A 16,496-nucleotide genomic window follows, 5' to 3' on the forward strand; every position below is an offset into this window, starting at 1 on the left:
GCTTTTCTGTTTTCAGAAATTGTCAATTCAATTGTACCATAGATTAACCGGAAGTTTTCTTATGTACCATTAATGCGGAAAGATACAAAAGAATCATTAAGCCTCTAATGCCCAAGCCCGCCTTTAGACCGGTATCATTTTATAAGGAAGCTTTTAGTAAAACACACCTTAAGACAACAAAAATGGATAAAATAAAAAGAAAAATTAGTTGAAACTGTTCAAGAGGCTTTGCAGCATATACTGAATTTTACTGTATAAATTTTTCTTGTTTACTTTTCTTTCTTTCGTGTCATTAACATTGAAAATTTACTCAGCTGGCAAAAAAATGGCGGCATTAGAGGGTTTAGTACATTTGTTATACCACTTTCATTCGATTTTGGTTTTGAGATGATTAATAAAATTAAAGATATTTTTAAGTTCTTATGCGTTTTTTCATTGTTTAACTGAACAATATAAATAAATTTATATTTCAAATTACTGTAGATATTTTTTGCGGCTTTATGTGCATTTCATTTTCATTCGTTTTTATCTTAAGGTGGGTCCTACGACAGGTCTTCGTAACACAACTCTAAATTAAAATTACAAACACACTTATGATTTACAGATATTTATACATTGTTATAAAATTTGAATGAAAAAAAAACTAAAACAATGCATTTCATTGCGACATTTGTTTTTGCGGACATTTGTGAACATTCAGACTAATTTTTGTGTGAAACTCTTTGCCACACGCTTCACAAACTGATGTTTTCGGGTTTAGATGGCGCTGCACATGCTCCTCTAGTCGAAAACGATGAGAATATTTTCTTTCACAACATTTTACATAAAATTCAGTATTGGGATGATCATCTAGGAAATGTTGCTGAAGTAGAGAAAAAGTAACGAACGATTTTTTACAAACTCGGCACTGTAAAGATGGCTTCCATATGGCGATAATAGCATCAATTTCTTGAACCGATTTTCTGACTTTATGTTTTAAGGAGTCAGCAGCACTACAAGACTCATGTTTGTGGGAACATAAATTGGCACGGCTCGAGAAACTTCTGCCGCATATCTTGCACTTGTAGGCATTAGGATCAAGATGCAATATTATATGTTCTTCAATTAAACATCGATAGAAAAATTTTCGATGGCAACAAGTGATATAGAATTCTTTGCGTATATGTTCGGTGCGAAAGTGTTCTTTTAAGAGAGAAAACGTTTTAAATTGTCCATGGCATTCTACACATTCTAAAACGGGCAAATATTGTGAAATAAGTTGATCGGATTCATCAACTGTTCTTTTTTTATCAACGTCAATAACAACAGAATTAGATTGGTTCGTTCTTGTGGATGTTTTGACAGACATTTTGCCATTTTGATTAATTAGTTCCATCATTTTCTTTGATTGCCTTTTACGACGTTTACTTCGCCTTATTTGTTCTGGCAGTGAACTTAATTTTAGTTTATTCGCCTTTTTTTCGTCTCTCGTTTTAGTAGATCTCGACCGTGTATCTACTTTTTTATGGGTTGACGTTATTTTTGAGGAATTTTTCGATTCTGTAGCCTCACTTCTGGTATCATTTTCAGGGTACAAAAGATCGATGGAAACATTAGAATTTTCGGATAGGTATTCGGTATCATTCATATCGTAGCCTTCAGATATGTCATATGACTCGTCATCAGAAATATCGAAAACCTCAATTTCTTGCTTAACTGGCGCTGTGTTTTTATCCTCGCTTATATCAATATATTCGTTCGAGACTGTTATGGTTTTATTGATTTGTTTCAGTTTCTCTATTATTCCGATTTGCGCACCAATCACAAAATTTCGAAATGAGTGAAATTTATAAATACGATCCCAACATTGCCAACAAATAGTTTTAATATAGTTTCCTTTATCCAGATCTAAAAACTAAAAATGTAATTTTCATAATCACTTTCCTTTGTTTTTCAAATGAAAACTTAAATATAATCACCTCTGATTGAAAATAGTACGAAGTAATTTCATATACTTGAGTATGCAAACCAACTTCATCGTATAGTTGAATAAGGTCCGAATTTGCATCTCCACATAATCGGCACAAATGTTGATCGCTCATTTTAACTCGTTCTTGTTTGCATTACTGAAAATAAGAATGTAGCAAAAAAATTAAAACGATGTATAATTAAAAATTTGTACCAGCAAGTGCTATGGATTGTATTCAGGGATAAGACAAATTATGTGATCCCGCTTATCTTTTTCTTTATGCCGTAGTTTTAATGTTTTCTATTTTAGCCGCAATTAGCTTGATATCATGATTTGAGCCAGTCACAAAATCTAATTCCGAATGGACACTGCTTTTAAATTTTACCCTGGCAGTTTTTTCAGTAAGAAAAAAAGAAAGGAATAAAGAAACTAGAAGATCAGCAACTTTTTCTCGCATTTAGTTAAAGTGATTAGTTCCAATGAACTAGGTCCATCCGGAACTACCCCAACTCTACATTATTTTACGACAGTAATAACGCAATTACGCTGTATGGAGCCAATCGTAATGAAAATATCCATATCCCATCAGCTGAATTACAGCAGTCATCGCTTCCTTTACCGGCATATATGCACGCCTTTTCCATACTCATTATATGGATATATGGAAGCCAGCAAGAATTAAATGAACCATGTACGTACGTTCAAAGAGGAAATTATAAACTTGTTGATAATCTTACATACAAATTCTAATACTCTTCGTTTTTTCCAGAGGTATTAACAAAACTCGGACCAACAATTGTAAAAATGCTTGGGTATGACAGATAATCGTAAATTCATTTGTAGTGTTGTTTTATAAATAAAGGAACAGCTGATAAAAAATTGAGTAACTTCTATCGCACCAAAAAACACATCAGTGACGGTTGGCGAAAACTTCTTTGGTTTTTGAACTCAGCTGATGTTTTTCGAGACTTGCAAATTGACCATCCATAAAAAACCGACATATGCAATGTCAAAAAAAAAAGAGAGTTCCACTATAATAACAACAATCGCATGATTGTGAAAATACTGGTGATATAGTGACCCCAATAAACACAGGATGAGCGTTTTTCAAATGCAACAACTTTTCAGTTTGAGGGTAAATATAATTTTCAACATAAATTCAACTTGACTTGAAATAGCTCATCTTCAATACATCTTCAAATTGTTTGCGAATTACTTCCAATTTGCCAAAATGTTGACGAAATCTTTGAAAAGGTGTTGAAGATAATATGAGAAAACTTTGACAAAACACTACCCTAAAATGCAACGAAAAAACCATGTGGTTTTCAATACCTATTTGTGCAACGAAGTTCGTCTTCAATTGCAAGAAATAAAAAAAGAATGGAAAATTTTAGACAAATAACCAAATAGTTTATAAAAATAGGTAAGTGAAAATAAAAAATGAAATAAAACTTTAAGGAAGTCACGAAATGCATATCTCTTTGCAGAAAACTGAAATTATGGATTCTACGTTCTTGAAAACATTAAAAAGCTGGCCGATGAAAAAATTGTGGACAATTAACTGGAACTGCTTCAAATAGTTTATAATAATTGGTACGTCAATATGAAAAATTAAATCAACACTTTAGAGAAGTCACTAAATTTAAATCTCTTTACAGAAAACTAAAATCTTTGGATGCTACATTCATTAAGAAGCTGACCAATGAAAAATGAGTGGCTTATCGACAAGAAAAAGTTTCCAGACAAGAAAAAGTTTCCAGAAACATTACAAGTGCAACCTATTAAAATTGTTAAAAACAACAATTTGTTGAAATCAACAACTTCTGGATGAACATGTGCATCACATCGTCAGTTTAATTCATATGCTATTATCAGTTTAAAATGGATATTTTGTGAATTCCTTCTGCTGGAAATCAATTCTAACACGCGGTCCAGTACGTTCCTAATTTCAAATTGCCCGCATGTTAATAAATGTTAATGCTGTTTTATGACACCAAAAGGAAGGAAATCGAATTATCAATGCAAAAGTGTTTACTAATAATGTTTAAGATATTTAAAGTTTTGTTGTTTGTTTTTTTTTTGTTCTTATTTGTTGATATGTTTAATACGATTATTATTTATCAATTGGTAATGTAGTGTATTATGTAGTGTAGTGTATTATTATATATTTTATTTTGATGAAAATTAATAAATTATACAAAATTCATAGAATTTTGGCTTTGTATTTGCAACGATGTTAATTTTGAATTTGACTCGCATCGAAAATTGTTTGACAAATTATTGAGTAGCGATGCATTTCAATTTGAGGATAACACTTGAGATATTATTGCTAATGTGTTGAATTTCACTGTTGAGGGTAATGTCTGTTTTTTGTTGAGAACGCGATTTTCTCAACAATTTCTCAATTTGAATATTACCCTAATCCTTTGAAAAAATGTTTGAGAAATTGTTGAAATTTAGCATTTTTCAAACGTTTGTGTTTATTGGGTAGTGATATCAAAATAATTTCAATTTTTTTTGGTACATTTTGCTACTTTGAAATGCTGGCAGGGCAATTACGCGATAAAAAATTGATAATTAAAAATTTTACATAGCCTATATGTGGAAAACTAATCCAAACGATTCCTTAAATTTATATATGCCAAAAAAAAACAGAGTTCGATATCTCGAAAACAAGACATTTTCAGAAAAATTCTCCATATTTTTTCTTAAAAATAGTTAACAAAAATGGGAAGAAAAATATCGCTTTTCATGGGTTGTTGTTCCAAGTTGTTTACTTACCCCCATATGCAAACAAGTTAAAGAAAACTTCAAGCCTACGTTTACCATATAAATTGTTTCGATAAACTGTCAATAAACTATTTTACATATGGGCATTAATATTTGCTTTAACTGTCAATTAACAAAAAGAAAATTTCAAATATCTTCTCTCCGGTTAATTTTAACCGAAAAATTATCGGCAGTTAAGTTCCTAACTGGCATATGGAATATATAGGCAAGACGGCAGCTATATCCATAATACGGTTTAAAAGTTCGTTAGTTAACGGAGCTTCATGAAAATGGGCGTAAAATGCACTCTCTTAACCCCAAATTTTGTTTTTAATAACTTGTGATAAATTAGATTTGTTCCCACTTCGTGCTTTTTCGTGTTAGCACACTTTTGCAAGAAGTGTGTAAATTATTCTACATGGCAACATGGCACGTTATGCAATCACAACCGAATAAGATTTCAGTCCGCTATCAACCTGTTGGGGTGTCAGGTGTTGAAAATAATTTTTACTGCAAATTTCTGGAAGAGGTCTACGTGGAATCTTAGAACAATGTCGACTTTTTTGAAGGCTTCCAGATTAATGGGCGCAATCGGCTCTGCCCGTTTCTATAGCTCAAAAATACATGAGGTTGTCATTGTATCCGCAGCTCGCACACCCATGGGTAGTTTTCAATCTCAACTCGCCCCAATGAGTGCAACGCAATTAGGTAATACGATTATTAAAATGTTTTGTTTTTTGCATGCTAATAACTTGGATGTAATATTTATTTTAGGTGCTGTTGCCATTGAGGCTGCTGTACAAAGAGCTGGCATCAGCAAGGAGGATGTCCAGGAGGTGTACATGGGCAATGTGGTGTCTGCCGGTTTAGGACAAGCACCTGCGAGACAAGCTGCAGTTTTCGCTGGATTGCCAAAGAATGTATGTTGTACCACCATTAATAAGGTATGCTCGTCGGGTATGAAATCGGTTATGGTTGCTAGCCAATCGTTGATGCTGGGACATTCGGAAATAGCTGTGGCAGGTGGTATGGAATCTATGTCTAATGTTCCATACTATTTAAAGAGGGGTCAAACTCCCTATGGTGGTATAAACATGATCGATGGCATAGTCTTCGACGGTTTGTGGGATGTCTATAATAAATTCCATATGGGAAATTGTGCCGAAAATACAGCTAAGAAAATGGGAATTACCCGTCAGGAACAAGATGACTTTGCTGTTACTTCCTATAAACGGTCAGCAAAGGCCTGGAGTGATAAAGTGTTCGATGCCGAAATCGCGCCCGTGACAATACAACAAAAGAGAAAAGCTGACGTTGTCATATCTGAAGATGAAGAATACAAACGTGTAAACTTTGATAAATTTGGTAAATTAGCAACAGTATTCCAAAAAGAGAATGGAACTGTTACTGCCGGCAATGCTTCAACATTGAATGATGGTGGTGCTGCCGTGGTTCTTATGACGGCCGAAACTGCTGCGAAAATGAATGTAAAACCTTTGGCCCGTGTTGTAGCCTTCCAAGATGCCGAAACCGATCCAATTGACTTTCCTATTGCTCCAGCATTGGCTGTTCCAAAGCTATTAGCAAAGGCTGGTGTCAAAAAGGAAGATGTTGCCATGTGGGAAATAAATGAAGCTTTTTCACTCGTCGTTTGTGCCAATATTCGTAAAATGGATGTTGACCCCAATAAAGTGAATGTCCATGGTGGTGCTGTGTCATTGGGTCATCCAATTGGCATGTCGGGAGCCCGTTTGGTTACTCATTTGGCCCACTCTCTCAAGAGTGGAGAATTTGGATGTGCTTCCATTTGCAATGGTGGTGGCGGTGCTTCTTCGATTTTAATTCAAAAGTTGTAAACATAAGAATAAAAGTAAAAGTACATATTTTGTGGCCATGTTCTGAATCGTTCTGTTTAATTCATCCAAAGAAAATTTTGCCATACTTTTGAGATTATAAATAAAAAAAAAAAAATTCCAATATAAAAACTTAATACAAAAATGATTATAGAAAATATAAAAATGTTTGGAACTTACGATATCAGAACTGGTCCTTACGTGTTATTGTAGCCACGTCGCATTGTAGAAAAGTCTTTATAACCAGTCTTGCATTTATTAAATATTTCATATACACGTATGCATATATTTTTATTGGAATTTATTTTTTAAATTATGTAACATTTTTAAAATGTGATATATCGCCTTAAAGTCTATTATTACGAAAAAAAAAAAATAAATACATTTCTATCAACATATTTGTTTTTAAGTCTTTACGATGTAAATCTGTAGTGTAACTACTTGTAGCCCATTATTTTCAATGGTTGGTTGTTTCAGCAGTTTTTGTTTGCTGGAAATTGACGTTTGATAAAACAATGAAATAGCTATCACTGTTGTTGATTCTAATTATTCTATTCTAGTTCAAAATTTTGAATGAGTGCATAAAATTTGTATGCAGTCTTGCCTTGCGGATTTAGATAAATACGTTTTGATAAAATTCTTTATTTTGCCAAGCTTGAGATCTACGTTTTGGTGAAATAACCACAAGAATACTAACGTTATGTACCGAATATAAAGGGGGATAGGAGAGTGCTATATATAATTAAAAATCGAAATCGATCAGTTTTAATATTGCTTTGGGATCGAATAAAAATAAACATTCAAGAAGTAAAATGAAAATTCTCTATATGGCGGCAATACCAATATATGGGCTCATATGTCCCATTCACACGTGGTACCAACTTTCAAACAGATATCTGTTTTTCTTTCGAAATTTCATCGGATGAACTGTCAGATACAGCCAATAAAGGCCTATCATACATGTATTGTTAGTTTTACGTTTGCGGACACTGAAACAAATAACGCAGTGTTTTTGGCTGTGTCATCCACTGCCGAAAATTTTTCCACTGTGTCACGGAAAAATTATTTTCTTGGAATCTTCTAAACCTTCTGAAGAGGACCTCCGTCAAAATATCTTAAATATAATCCAAGAGAAATTACTTTCCATAGTTTCCATATAATCCAAGAGAAATTACTTTCCATGACAATTATCATGGTACCTTTTAAAATCAATAACATTCGCCCATCTCAATCTAATTTGCAATTATGAAAAAGATAATAAAAATAGTTTAGCATTAGTTGTGAACCGGTTCTGATTTGCATATTTAGATTGCATTCGTCTCACACCATATTGAAAAACAATTAAATATACATATGTGTTAATACACTAAACGAAATTTGTGGTTATTTCGGTCAAAATAGTAAAAAGTCTTAAAAAATGAAACGACCATAAAAATGTAAAATTACGTAATGTTTTTTTTAGATTCAATTGAGGAATCCATAATTTGTTTTGGCAAATTACCACACAAGACTTTAAGCCACTAGTGTTCGCCCTACGAGGAACTATTTGGATCGAGTTGAACCATTTTTTGTAGACTTAAAAAACTAGATTGATTTTTAAACTAAATCAGAATAGAAATACTTCTAACATATTTACGATGGCAATAATCAAAATTACTTATTCTAAACAATCGAGTAAACGAACTTGGCATCTAAACAAACGTACAATTGGGAACAAAAAATAATAATTTAGACCGGGAAAGATACGATGTGGCACGGCTATAGATACCTTCGGATATGAATACATAAGATCTTACTATAAGATCTTACTATATATAAGATCTGACTGTATATCACATCAATTAGATATAATGATCTGATGGATCTGTCAAAATTATGTTATATATTCAGATCATGAACCAATCTTGAGAGCACTTAAAGAGTTTAATAAATTGAATAGCTTGCATGATTTGGACTTTGCAATGGCTTTAAATAAGTTTAACTCTACTTTAGATTTGATTTACTTTTAACTCTGCTAGTCTGTAGAGATTGTAATCCATAGACTTAATAAATAAATAAGTAATCCCATATACAATGTACAATTCTCCAATTTATTCTGGGTTTCCAAAGTGTTTGGATAATAACTTAGCATATTTGCTTTATTAATAATTAATTCTTACTTTAAACTTAAACATAACTTCAGTAGAGAAAAATAATTTACAAAAGTTCAGTATTTTCATTTAAGAGAACAGTTTCGAAATTTGGATGAACCAGTCGCATATGCCTATGTAACTTAAATTTACGTGTATAACTCTCTCCGCAAACTTCGCAAGCAAAAGAATCAGGGTTAAGATGACGACTAGCGTGTACCATTGCCCTTGCACGACTACCAAGCTTTCGTCCACAACAAGTTATATATAGTTCACTCTCTTTATGCATCAAACGAAAATGGTCTGTTAATTCTGTAAAAGATTTGCATTTATGCGTGCATACAATGCATTCCAATATCGGCCTCCATTGGGCAATTATGTCGTCTAATTTTTTAAATGATCTCCTTGTTTTATCACATTCTGCCGTATCTTCATCTGTTGTTCTTGCTTTACCATATAAATAGGCATGCGATGCGTTTTTATGGATTTGTAAATTACTCTTTGTGGCAAAAACTTTACCACATATATCGCATTTGTATGCATTGGCATCCAAATGTAGCATAGCATGTTCTTCAAATTTGCTTCTATAAAAGAACTTTTTGTCACAACATGTTATCTGAAATTCCTCCCGAGGGTGAGCTCTACGGGAATGTTCTTTCAGCGTGGTAAACGACGGGAACACCTCAGAACACAATTCACATGGCAATGTAGGTCTCCATTTCGCTATGCGCTCATCACTTTCTTGATGAGATTTTGTTTTATTTATGGTATTCGCTGGTATGCATTGCGACTGCCTGTGGGAAGTAAAATTGGCTCTACTTGTAAAACGCCTGCCGCAGGCCATACACATAAAGGCATTTGGATCGAGGTGTAGGCGGACATGTTCTTCAATTTGACAACGATACGTGTATGTCTTGGAGCAACACATAACCCCAAACTCACCTTTGCCATGTTTCTTACGATGATGAACTTTCAAAGTGGTAAAACTTGGAAATGACTCATGACACTTTAAACATTCCAAGGTTGGAAGCCATTGAGCTATAATGTCATCAGATTCCTTAGCTTTTTCTGCATTTGATTTTTCTTTTCCCGATTTACCCATTGGCTCGAATTTCGGCATATAGTCCTGAGAGTTATCACCATCTGATATTGGTTCACTTAACTTTTTCCTCTTGTGTAGTGGTTCATGGTCTTCGACCTTATCCTTAACTTCCTGCATTATTATTGAGGTCACAGCTTGTTCAATCTCCTTTGTTTCGTCGGCAACTTCTTCGGGAAATTTTCTAAATGTCTTGATTTTGTTCTCCACTTCATCGTCAGAACATTGAACGACATCAATGTCTTCCGTTTCTGATCGTTTCGTGTTTCCTACATGATTTGTAACCTCTTCCGAAATTTCGTATTCATTACCAATATCTTCCGTGTAACATTCGATGACATTTTCCGAAGTTGTATTATTTGGTATTTCTTCTATTAGCTCTAGATAAGGCTGCCCATCTTCAATAACATCGTCATCATGTTCCTCAACTATAAGTTCATCTAGAGTATAACTTTTGAGTAATGTTTTTTGCGTCTCGACTATGGCTATCTGATAGTTATGAAAATCGTTTATTTGACGCCAACACTCTGCACAAATATGCTTATAGTTTTGTCCGTAGAGATCGCTTAGCATCTGCATCAAATACGAAAGTTTAATAAAATGTAATTTGTATAATTTTCTGAGAACTTGCCTCCGCATGAAAATAATGGACCATAACTTCATGAATCTCGTTTGGTTGATCATCTTCCCCATAGAGGTCTATATATTCACTGGACTCGTCGATTAGGCAGAGGCGGCATACCAATTTATTGGACATTTTATAGTCTCTCTTTTGGTGGCTCCAAACATTAGATATTATGGGATGAATAAATCAGACAGTTTGGGAATGCTGTTGATACCATTCGACCAATAGCCAAACATATGCTTGCATTCTTCTTCTCTAATGAGCCGTTTATACGAACATCCAGAAAGAATAAAAACACAAGAGAACGAAACTGTTAAGCGAAACTGCGTCAGTAGGTGGTAGTAATGAGGAAAATTTCCAAAGACTTTGTAATTATAACAAGATGTTCAAATTGCCTCTTGTTCTTGAATAGATAAAAGTGCACGACTTTAGGTTCACACACGTTCGTTATCTATTTTGCTTGTTGGAAGGTTTCTTTGCAACATTTTCTCCAATTCCTCTTTAAAATTGTATGGCAATGCAATTTGTAAAGATACAGTACAAATACCCTGCCAACATTTTTTGAATTTGGGGGCGCTTCTGAGAATCCCCAGTACGTCGAAAACAATCATATACGATATCAAAAACTCGTCGGAAAAGCGCCGTCACTATTGAGAAGTTGTACCACGCCAAGTTACTACAAAAAGGTTTCGCATGAGTGCAATTATTAGGTGCCTTTATAGATCAATTTAGAACGACGCCAATAAGAGACCCTCCAAACAATCAGAAAAAGCACATTTTAAGATAGTGGTAAAAGAATCATTGTGGTCGAGTAAAACACGTTTGTTTAGATATTTATTAATTTGATTAATCATTTACAAATTCATAAAAATATAACATTTATACCACTATCACATCACATTTAACATAATTTTTTGCATTAATGATGATGTAGAGTTACAAGTAGCGAGTTACATGTTGCAGCGTCTATCAGCCAGTGTTTTTATTCGATGGAGGCAGCGTGTCTGTAAAATATTTGAAAAACAATCACTTTATTCCATTTGGAAAATCAAAAATTGTTCACCAATATACCTTTCACAATTTTAAGCGTAAAATCTATGTTTTCAGAACTTTATTTTCGTTTTTATTTAAATAAAATATAACAAGCTGGTTGCGCTTGGCGTTTCACAAAAAATAAAATGGCTTTTGTAAAAGTAGTGATGGCAAAATACATGTATGAAGTACATTTTGTACTTTATGATATGCTGCCCCCCATCACAGTAGGATGGTTGTAGTGACATTTACGAGTCTGTGGTAGCGATGAAGATGAAATGGAACTTTGAAATGCTGGCAGGGGTCGACAGAGAACTGAACTGTTTGACGCCGACGCAAACTGTAATGATATTTGAGAGAAGTGCCGACAAAAACTGCATGATATTAGAGAAATTTTCAAAGATTATCTGAAATAACAAGATGTCTATATGCTTCCTCTTTTTTTCCAATAGACTCATGAGTTTAGGTCCATACATGTATGAGAGAGTTGGAAAAAAATGGGTATGATGTTATGAATTTAAAAAAGAAAATGAAGAATTTTCAATTTGGTTAATAGGCTTGTTTCGGCACTCTTTTCATTCAACATTTATGCCAAAAGAAATTACTTCAAGTAAATTGTTTTTATTTTTATTTTGTTGTGTCTTTATTTCAAAGTTCCATTTCATCTTCATCGCTACCACAGACTCGTAAATGTCACTACAACCATCCTACTGTGATGGGGGGCAGCATATCATAAAGTACAAAATGTACTTCATACATGTATTTTGCCATCACTACTTTTACAAAAGCCATTTTATTTTTTGTGAAACGCCAAGCGCAACCAGCTTGTTATATTTTATTTAAATAAAAACGAAAATAAAGTTCTGAAAACATAGATTTTACGCTTAAAATTGTGAAAGGTATATTGGTGAACAATTTTTGATTTTCCAAATGGAATAAAGTGATTGTTTTTCAAATATTTTACAGACACGCTGCCTCCATCGAATAAAAACACTGACTGATAGACGCTGCAACATGTAACTCGCTACTTGTAACTCTACATCATCATTAATGCAAAAAATTATGTTAAATGTGATGTGATAGTGGTATAAATGTTATATTTTTATGAATTTGTAAATGATTAATCAAATTAATAAATATCTAAACAAACGTGTTTTACTCGACCACAATGATTCTTTTACCACTATCTTAAAATGTGCTTTTTCTGATTGTTTGGAGGGTCTCTTATTGGCGTCGTTCTAAATTGATCTATAAAGGCACCTAATAATTGCACTCATGCGAAACCTTTTTGTAGTAACTTGGCGTGGTACAACTTCTCAATAGTGACGGCGCTTTTCCGACGAGTTTTTGATATCGTATATGATTGTTTTCGACGTACTGGGGATTCTCAGAAGCGCCCCCAAATTCAAAAAATGTTGGCAGGGACTTTACGAAACGTAAAGAAAATAGGATTTAAAACCTACTTTGTAGTAACAAATATTCTTTTTTATAAATGTTTTCATTCCATTAAATTTTTTGGCAGACAATTTGAAATTATAAAAATTTATGAAAACGGCGCTTTGACCGCAACGTTGGTAATACCAAAGCTGCAGGCATTGTGCGACATCTATACGGTTGACATTTGTTGTTTTTATAGAAGAGAAATTTTCGTCCTCTTGTGTTTTTATTCTCTCTGGAACATCATATGTTAGAGTTGCCAGCTTTTGGGTCAAGATTGCTAAACAATTCCAAACTGGAAAATTACTTTTATTCAACACGCTTTCAAACAATTTTACTACCAACAATTTTACTGTATTTACTGCCTGGTCATGAAACACAAAATCGACTCGAGACGAATCGTTGAAACTATAATAACATTTGATATATTTTCTAGAAAATCCTGAATTTGGTCATGAACTCATTATTTATGATTTACTATCGAACACCGAAACAATTAGCATTTCACAGACTCTGGTTTTCGAGATATCAATATGTGATTTTTGACGAATCGTTCGTCTCGAGGCGAACGAAAATTCCACGAACAGGCAGTAAACTAAAATTCAATTAGAGAAAATCGCGTTCTCAACAAAAAACAGACATTACACGTAACAGTAGAGTTCAAAACATTAGCAACGACTTTTCAATATATTAGAAACAATTTCTCAAATTTTTATTTTTCATTTTTGAAGAAAAGCCATTTGCGAGGCGAGGTGTTAAATACAAAATAAGAAGTGGACGTTTTCAAACAAGGGAGATCACTTAGAATGTCCCTGTCGCTACAAGCCTGCCATCATTTAAAATTTCGATTTCATATGAATATGGGAGCTATATCTAAATCTGAACCGATTTCAACCAAATTTGGCTTGCTAGCTACAATATTAATTCCACTCCTTGTGCAAAATTTAGCCAAAACTCTGGCTTTTGGGGCCATATAAGTGCATATTGGGCGAAAGATATACACATGTGGACAGAAAAATAGGTGTAAGAATTTTTTTTAAACATGACTATGGTTTTTCTATTTTATGTTTTTATTGAATATTTCGGAATTATTTATAAAGTCGTCATATGTCGTGTATTTAAAAATTAGTTTAGAATTCAGATAGGACTAAATAATAACTTAAAATAAATTAAATTAAAAAAAATCATCGAATTTTATGCGGACAGTAAAATAGGTGTATATGAAAAAAAAACATGAAAATAATACAAGAATTTGTACATTAAAGTTAGTACATTAAAGTTAGTGTTTTCACCGGGATTTCTAAGGACTGCTTCAATTCTCTTAGACATGGATAAAATTAACTTATGGCATATCTCGACTTGTATATTATACCATACTTTTTGAATATTTTCCCACAATTGTTTTTTGTACCTGTAGGGAAGCTTGGAGAAATCTCTCTTGAGTTCGCCCCAAAGGTTTTCAATGCGATTGAGGTCGGTGGACTGACTTGACCACTCAACAACGTTCGATTTATGACCCCGAAACCATTCACTTACCAACTTTGATTAGTGTTTCGGGTCGTTATCTCCAAACAAGTGGCATATTTTCCTCAGCATATGGTAAACCATGGCCTTGTTAAAAAAAAATTCGTACACTTATTTTTCTGTCCACATGTGTATATGGGAGCTATACCTAAATCTAGGGATGCCAGATTTTAAAGAGGCAAAAAGAGCACATTCAGCTTATAAAAAGAGCACATACGAAAGGTATAGAACACACTTTTTCAAATAAAAGAAAATCATTTAATTTAATTGAAATATAATTCATTTAAACAAAGCAAAAAGGTACATACCATAAACATAAAATAAGTCACTTTCAACTCATGCTAATTTTCTTACAATACTTTGTAAGTCATTTTTTGGTGTTTTTGTGAAAAACGTTATTGAAGAAGTTTGTTTACATTTAGAACAGAGTACAAAGTGAAGAAGCAACATCGGCATGCTCTTCTACGACTCTGATATATAAAGTAACACACTATTTAATTAGAAAATAACGGCTAGGAAAATCTCTTAGTGCGACATTTACATATTTTCAGTTTACTTTTACCATTTGATTAATATTTGTTGTGATGCAGAAAAAAGAGCACTTTCGCGTGCTGTTTTGGCCTGTCGTGTTTTAAGAGCACATTTTGTAAAAACGAGCACATGTGCTCTTTAAAAGAGCACGTCTGGCATCCCTACCTAAATCTGAACCGATTTCAACTAAATTCGGCACAGTTTACGATACTAAATTAAATTCTAGCTTCTGGGGCCACATTATTAGAATCAGAAATCAGAAAAAAACATATATATGGAAGCTATATCTAAAACTGAAACGATTTCTTCCAATATCAATAGGTTTTTTATTCTGATCCAAAATATATACTTGTGCCAATTTTGAAGTCGATTGGATTAAAAGTGCGACCTAGACTTTGATTACAAAAAGGTCGAATATATTGAATCGAGTTTTTCCATATTGTGAATTGAAGCCCTTTGTCTTGCGAAAACTCCTGTTGCATTTCTGAAGGTGCGTACAATGTTCAGCTTTTCCACCAAAACATTAAATAAGTACCCAATAAACACAAACGTTTGAAAAATGATAAATATCAACAATTTTTCAAAGGATTAGGGTAATATTCAGATGTGTTGAAGATGAGCTGTTTGAATATATGTTGAAAATTACATTTATCCTCAAACTGAAAAGTTGTTGAATTTGAAAAACGCTCATCCTGTGTTTATTGGGTAGTGCAAAAATATACATGAAGAAATTAGTTGGTTTCCGCTATCCATAAGCAATTCAATATGAACGAAATTTCTTCTAGTAGTGCATACCTACACAGAAAAAATATCACCAAACTTTTACAATAAAAATTCTAATTGAATTTTTAAAAATATTAATTTAAAAATTTAATTGGTTCAACAAATGTTTTAATTGAAAGAAAAATCAATTACAGAAATTAATTGTATAAATTATTTTTTAATTGGAACAGTTTAATTGACTTTGGTGATTGATACTATCATTTCTGTGATTGAAGATATTTCAATTAAAAATTAGTTGGATACATTAATTTAGTGATTGAAGACAAAACATAGTTTTTTCTGTGTATATTCCTTTAAACAAAGTTTCAAACAAACACTTTTTATACCCTGCGCCACACTGTGGAACAGGGTATTATAAGTTAGTGCATATGTTTGCAACACCCAGAAGGAGACGAGATAGACACATGGTGTCTTTGGCAAAAATGCTTAGGGTGGGCTCCTGAGTCGATATAGCCATGTCCGTCTGTCCGTGAACACATTTTTGTAATCAAAGTCTAGGTCGCAGTTTTAGTCCAATCGACTTCATATTTGGCACAAGTATGTGTTTTGGCTCAGAATAGATACCTATTGAATTTGGAAGAAATCGGTTCAGATTTAGATATAGCTTTCACATATATATATATATATATATATATATATATATATATATATATATATATATATATATATATATATATATATATATATATATATATATATATATATATATATATATATATATATATATATATATATATATATATATATATATATATATATATATATA

General features: G+C 32.9%; 3 protein-coding genes and 1 long non-coding RNA gene across 8 annotated transcripts; 2 read left to right on the forward strand and 2 right to left on the reverse strand.

Moving 5' to 3' along the window:
* Positions 1–474: 474 nt before the first annotated feature.
* LOC142231842 (uncharacterized) lies at positions 475–2,824 on the reverse strand. 5 transcript variants are annotated; one of them, XM_075302497.1, is made up of 3 exons: positions 2,686–2,824; positions 1,959–2,105; positions 475–1,894 (listed from the first exon to the last, which is right to left on the reverse strand). In XM_075302497.1, exons 2-3 carry the CDS (start codon positions 2,079–2,081, stop codon positions 659–661), a joined length of 1,359 nt encoding a protein of 452 aa, XP_075158612.1. In that variant the 5' UTR covers positions 2,082–2,105; positions 2,686–2,824; the 3' UTR covers positions 475–658. The 5 variants fall into 5 exon arrangements, with proteins under 5 accessions (XP_075158612.1, XP_075158613.1, XP_075158614.1 ...); XM_075302498.1 differs by having other exon boundaries at positions 2,690–2,791; XM_075302499.1 differs by having other exon boundaries at positions 2,568–2,688.
* Positions 2,825–3,082: 258 nt separating this feature from the next.
* On the forward strand, positions 3,083–4,159 carry LOC142231887 (uncharacterized). Its single transcript, XR_012720953.1, has 3 exons — positions 3,083–3,371; positions 3,436–3,541; positions 3,607–4,159. It is a non-coding gene; the product is annotated as an uncharacterized LOC142231887 (long non-coding RNA).
* A 1,005-nt stretch (positions 4,160–5,164) lies between these two features.
* On the forward strand, positions 5,165–6,968 carry Acat1 (Acetyl-CoA acetyltransferase 1). The gene is made up of 2 exons (XM_075302544.1): positions 5,165–5,425; positions 5,492–6,968. The coding sequence occupies exons 1-2, from the start codon at positions 5,269–5,271 to the stop codon at positions 6,571–6,573; spliced, it is 1,239 nt and encodes a 412-aa protein (XP_075158659.1). The 5' UTR covers positions 5,165–5,268; the 3' UTR covers positions 6,574–6,968.
* A 1,671-nt stretch (positions 6,969–8,639) lies between these two features.
* On the reverse strand, positions 8,640–10,678 carry LOC142231884 (uncharacterized). Its single transcript, XM_075302543.1, has 2 exons — positions 10,430–10,678; positions 8,640–10,371 (listed from the first exon to the last, which is right to left on the reverse strand). The coding sequence occupies exons 1-2, from the start codon at positions 10,553–10,555 to the stop codon at positions 8,767–8,769; spliced, it is 1,731 nt and encodes a 576-aa protein (XP_075158658.1). The 5' UTR covers positions 10,556–10,678; the 3' UTR covers positions 8,640–8,766.
* Positions 10,679–16,496: the final 5,818 nt, after the last annotated feature.

Source organism: Haematobia irritans, chromosome 3 (genome assembly GCF_050003625.1).
Source record: "Haematobia irritans isolate KBUSLIRL chromosome 3, ASM5000362v1, whole genome shotgun sequence".
In the NCBI taxonomy this organism is placed as follows: domain Eukaryota; kingdom Metazoa; phylum Arthropoda; class Insecta; order Diptera; family Muscidae; genus Haematobia; species Haematobia irritans.